Source organism: Propithecus coquereli, unplaced genomic scaffold, assembly GCF_000956105.1.
Source record: "Propithecus coquereli isolate 6110/MARCELLA unplaced genomic scaffold, Pcoq_1.0 Scaffold95, whole genome shotgun sequence".
NCBI classification, from domain to species: domain Eukaryota; kingdom Metazoa; phylum Chordata; class Mammalia; order Primates; family Indriidae; genus Propithecus; species Propithecus coquereli.
Window position 1 is genome coordinate 5,855,925 of NW_012155840.1, and position 6,000 is coordinate 5,861,924.

The following is a 6,000-nucleotide window of genomic DNA, read 5'->3' on the forward strand; positions in this document are numbered from 1 at the left end:
TCCATGACTTTTGAAGTTTTCCAGTCTGGCTAGTGGGATAAGATACTATTCTCCACCATGTATGAGCTCCATGTACTCTACTCTGTAATTCTTTTATGTGGTTCCTTCTGCAGACCAGGTAGTCTCCTCATATTCATGTATTGATCATTATGCAGTCGGGTACTTAAAGGGGACCCTCTTAGATCTCCAGAGTTGTCTTTCTATACAGCTCTCTCCCGTCTGGTACTTTGCCCCACAAATTCTAACTGCTTTGGTCTCCTTGGATTTTGCTTTGTCTCCTCAATTCAGGTAAGCTCTACCAGAGTTCCCACTTCTAAAGCTGTAGCCCAGAAACTCTTACAAGGCAGTAAGCTGGGTCAATATTAAGCCTTACTTCATTTGTTTTCTGACTCTCAGGAATTGCTGCCCTTCTTTGCCTGGTGTCCAATATCTAAAAAAAAATCATGGTTTTATAATACATAATTTTATCTGACTTTCTGGTTATTTTAGGCAAGATGTTAAATCTGGTCACTGTTACTTCATTTTGGCCAGAAGCAAAGTGTTGGTGCTAGGCTCTTAATTCAACTTTGCAATTATGTATACCTAGCCAGCTTTTCACTCCCTCTATGGGACTGTTATTAAACATCTCTGATTCTTCATCTTCCTACAACCTCCATAACCATTTGATTCCTAGAGATTAAATGAACATGCTCCACTATGTCTTGGAATTTTTTTCCAAAATGCTGACACCCATTTTGTAAGTTTGACAGTGGTGTGTTGATGTTAACACCTTTGCAGACAAATATAGCTATGGCAGGATTACTGCCTGGGTGAGAGAGAATGTAAGACACTATTGATTGTGAGATACACTCCAATTTCATTTATGTTAAAATATGAAAAATTATTCCTCTTAGATTCAGTGAAACAGGGTATTTTGACAATAGGCCATTTTAACAGATTAGACATAAAAATGAAGTCAAGGATGGCTCCAGAGTTTTTGGCCTAGGCAACTAGAAGTTCCTCAATGAAGTTCCCCAGCTGAGGATGGTAGCACCTTGTTAGCCCATCCAGTATACATCCTCCTCTTTGCAATTACAGATAAACTGGCAGGGAGGGGTAGTGATTGGAAGACTCAAATGCTCGGCTTCTCCTTATGTTATTGGATATATGTTAAGAGTAATAAAATTGACATGAAGATTTAAAATATGCCATTAAAACCTCCTCAAGATTGGCAGATTATTTTTATATGTACCCAACTGTACTAAAACAATGAACTCTTTCATTTTTAAAAAATTGAAATTAAATTAAGTATCGGCCCCATAGGCTTAGAGGGAAGAATCTTTAAAAACATGAACTTATCAGCAGAACTAAAAATAAGATAAACTCAGATAACAGAATAAAAAAGTCTGTCTTTTTGAAATATTATCATTATCACCTTTCTCTAATACAGCAGTGAATCATGCAGGACATCCACATATGGCAAGATTTAAAAATGAATATAAAATGTTCTATGTAGAAAGTTGTAGAAGATACATGTTGATGTGAACTTTTTAAGGAAATCTTTTAGGTAAAATCCTTGGAAACAATTTTCTTGAGACAGGGCATTTGCAATTTACATATGTGAAATGATAGAATTTATGATTTCCATGGAAAGCTTGTCCATTTAACTGAGAAAAGGGATATCTGATCTCTGAAGCAGTTCTTTTAGAATTGTTGATTAATAACCTAGAAATATGTCCTGAAGACTGGCATTATGGTTCCGTCAACAAAGCCGGAATAGATTAGGACAGATGCACTTGATCATAGAACAGTGTGTCTTTGTAGGAAAGGGCACCGGAGGAATGCATAGCGCGGTGGGAGAGGATGTGGCCACCTGCCTTGCCAGCCATACCAATCGCATTATTCACTGAGGAGGCAGGTGTTGCAACCAGATTGCTTTCACATTCTGGGATATCTTAAACACCTCTCTGTGCACAACACTGTAATAGGTGCCAACAGAAGAATCCCCCAACCTGTCCCAAATCACTGAGAATTTATCAGCAAATGAAACAATTATTAATAAATATACAACTGAAAGAATGGCTTTTATAAACATGCAGAAAATAAAATTTTTTTTCTATTTTGCTTTTTGTCAAATTAAGAGCACCATTCCTTGAAGTATATTTTCTGATATCTGTCAGCTGATGTTAACAAGTGATACAGATGAAAAAGTTTCCCTAGATAAACACATTGGGTGTCCATTGAGTTAAATACAGTGAAATGGGTTTCTTTGGTTCAGAGCTCCTAAGAAATTAACCAATGTGCTTTGGAAATTTCCATCAATGGGATATAGTATGTAGTATTCCCCCACACATTTTGTCTTAGGTCCCTTTTTCAAGGACCATCTTGTAGGACTAGCGCTTTGTTTGTCTTCTTTGTCACTGAATCCCTAGTACCTAGCATGGAGCCTAACACTTTATTTGTGGAATAAAGTAATGGATTTGCTTATTGCCTAAACACCTGCCAGGAATCCATCAGGCCTTTTCAGAACAATAGAATAGGCTGTGACTCTTCCTACCTCTGTGCTGTGTGCTGCCAACTGCTCAAGTTTGCATCAGCCTCAGTTGCTCCATTTCTCTTTGACTGGGTGAGTCCAGAGAGGCATCAGAAGATGTTCTACTTTTGCCTGGTCTACTTTCTCCAGCTACTCTCTTCCCCTCAACAACTTTCTAGGTTTCTTCCCTCTCTTCTTTGGGGAGCATACAAATGTTACTGCATCAGCTGAAAGCGAGGGTATGAATGCCCAGCCTGTGGAATGTGAGTCAGTTCTCAGCAGAACAAGAGGGAGGCTGCACTAGTGGTGTGTGGGTCAGAAGGCGGCTGCTGAGCATGGCAGAGTGGAGCAGAAAGCTTCTTTTTTACTTGCACTTTATTTGACCTGGGAATAAACAAAGACTTTCTATTTCTAGAAATCCCATTGTTTTAACCGCTTTGAGTTTCTTTTGCAAACTTAAAAAGTCATTTCTTTATGCAAGGTATTTAAAGCCCCATGGGCCCAGCCTTAACTTTTTGTTGTTGTTCCTTTTCTGTATTGCTCTTTCATTGTCTGTTCTCCTGTGCCACAAACTCTCAGCTCTCTGGAATTCAGCCTTTTCTTTAACAATGTATGACATTAGAAACAACTGTAAGGTTGTAGCATGAGTAGAATATTCAGGATTCTAGAGAACTTGGTAAATGTAACCTCTTTGGGGAAAAAACTGGGAACATATGATTTCTCCTTTCTCATTGAACAGGTAGTGCTAGGAGCCTTGGAGAGTTTAAAAATAATAAAAATAAACAGTTTTTCGTCTCTGTCCTTAAAGAGATTTGGAATAGAGGGAGGAAAATGATATTTACAGAATACCTCCTGAGTTCCAGTTTTATAGATCCACAGATCTATAAAACTATACCCATATCTATATTTGTATCTATTCACAACAGTATTATGAGGTAAATATTGTTTTCCTTGTTTTCCAAACGAGGAAACTGGGGATCAGAGAAGTCAGGTAACTTCTGAGATTTACTTGTATAAACTAAATTCTCCTAAAGATAGGATGATAATGTTCAGGTTCAGAGAAATTGTGTAACTTTGGGGATTCTTTTATTGAAACTAAATTCTTCCAATAGCAGGATAATAATGTGTACTACTGGAAAGATATGTATGAACAAAGAATCCCACAGAGCTTCTAAATATGCTGATGAGTCTTTTAAAAATTCTGCCTTTCTCTTAATCTTCTTGAGTGCCCTCCTATCCCTTTGACCTTGGACTATGCATGATACTTCTCAGAGGCTTCATTTTTTCATTGTAAAATACTCTTTGTTGATGTCACAAGTTTTAGGTGAGGGAGTAAATAGTATAATTTAGGTGAAAGAAACTCTGCAGTGCCATGCAAATATAAGGCATTATTGTCACAAATGGAGTTCTGAATAAGAATGCCTGCGATGTATTTGGAGTATATGTGATATACCTCTAATTTTTTTTAATGTCTGCTTCTTATAAATTTAAGCCCAATTTGCAAGTAGAGTAAAAAGAAATCCATTATAAAATGATCTGTGAATAAGAATTTTTTAAATATTTTGAAACAGAGGGAGGTGTGTGTGGAGGAATATTAATAAACATTTATGGGCACTCACTATATGTAGTATTAGGGGTACATAGTGTGAAGGATATTCAAGAACTAGAAAGCATGATTTCTCTTCTTGAGGGGTTCAAAGCATACAACAAATATATTTTCCCCTCCTCTTATCTGCCCTACTCATCCAAGGTACTCTGCTAGAGAGAAGTCCAGATTTTGATATAATAAATTCATCATTTGAACATTAGAATTTATTTTTATTGTTTAATTCAACACAAGTACTCTAATCTAGAGAAATGTCATAGTATAAGACCAGACTTTAAAATCAAACTAAAACTTGCAAATCCATTATTTAATATATCAAAATTCATATTTTTAAAAAAGGCCAAATACCCCTATGGACTAGTATCTCTGGCATATTTTATTTTAAAGAAAGTCAAAATTTTGATTCTCAAACATTGACTTTTACATTTTAAACACTTTATAAAGTTATCATTTTTTTTTAGGTATGTCGGTCAGTGCCTTTATAGGGGAGGCAGTCAATGATTTTGTGTCAAATGATGTGCTTTTAAGACTTTGCTTTGCTTCTCTCTAGTGGACGATACTGTGGTTGCTATTCCCTATGGAAGTAGACATATTCGCCTCGTCTTAAAAGGACCTGATCACTTGTGTAAGTAAACTCCGTTGTTTTCCTTTGGCGAGTGGGAATTTTAGTTGTTATTGTTTATTTTATGTTCCCAGAAGAGATTAAAACACAAGAGTACAAATCTCTCTACTCTATCATAATATGATATTTTGAGTGCTTCTGTTTATCTTCGAGCTGCCTGATGAGATGGCAGAAACCTCTGTGGTCATTATCGCTAACAACAGTCATCCTGAAAAGTACAGAACAGGTGCTCCCAAGGGGCTGTTCATGGGTTAAGCACATGTTTGTGCATTTGTGAATATTCTAGCTCACCCTCTCTCTTCTTCCTTTCCAGTCTTAATCTTTTTCTTGCCTTGCCTCTCCTTTTCTTCCTTCCTTTCAACCCTCTCTCCCTCTTCTTCATTCTTTCTCTTTTTCTTCCTATCCCCATGTTTCATTACTTCGTCAATCCAGAGGAACGTAGAAACCACAAGCAACCTGAACACTGTAGCATTTAAAGAAAGCCATCGTGTGATAATTAAACATCCCATGTATTAAAGACAATTCAGAGCCCTAATATCTTAAAGATAGCTATTGGGATTCAGGATTGAAGGGTAATCATAACCCCAAATATCAAATGGTAGCATGGTGCCTCCAGGGTTTGTGCAAGAATTGATCTTCAGTCATGCCAAGGCAGCAATGCACAGCCACAACTTTTTTTAAATTAGTGTTGAATGCTGTTTATATATAGACCTATAAATTATCAGCAGAAAATTATAGGGCTGTAAACAAAGAAGAGGGTGAGAGAGACTATGATAGCATTTTCTGCAAAATTCAGTTTCACTGAAAGGCTTCACTTTAGTTGGTTCCTTGAGCATTTCTGATCTACTCCACTCTGATTGTTCCTGTGTTTCCACAAAGCCATCTGTCATCTGCTGCTCTTTCTCCTCTCCCACACACATGCCTATGAAACCAATTTAGGTAGGAAGCATTATTTTTTTGGCAATTGGATTGTAAGTGCTAGAAAGACAAACAGGAGAAAGACAAATTGGAGCTTGTAAAAGTCAACACAGCCTACCATAGTCTTTCTAAAAATAAGATACATTTCACGAAAGAGGTGAGATTTGAAGGGTCATGTGAAGTAAAGGAATAAGTAAGGGATAGTTCAGGCAAAACCAAAAAATGCTGATAAGTCACCTCATGTGGATCCAAGTTCTTTTCTAATGCTAAGCGACCCCATAAAATTTACTGTTCACGTGTCAAAAGATAATATGTGTGTGCACTATCACCACTCAAATGATT

The 6,000-nt window shown here is 37.0% G+C and overlaps 1 protein-coding gene across 2 annotated transcripts in view; it reads left to right on the forward strand.

The window, feature by feature from the left end:
- LOC105826996 (ADAMTS-like protein 1) overlaps nt 1-6,000 on the forward strand; it is a 198,865-nt gene that overhangs the window by 149,460 nt on the left and 43,405 nt on the right. For both annotated transcript variants that reach the window (XM_012665018.1, XM_012665019.1), the window contains exon 6: nt 4,669-4,743. In XM_012665018.1, the coding sequence (XP_012520472.1) occupies nt 4,669-4,743 (75 nt within the window). The remainder of the gene's footprint in view (nt 1-4,668; nt 4,744-6,000) is intronic.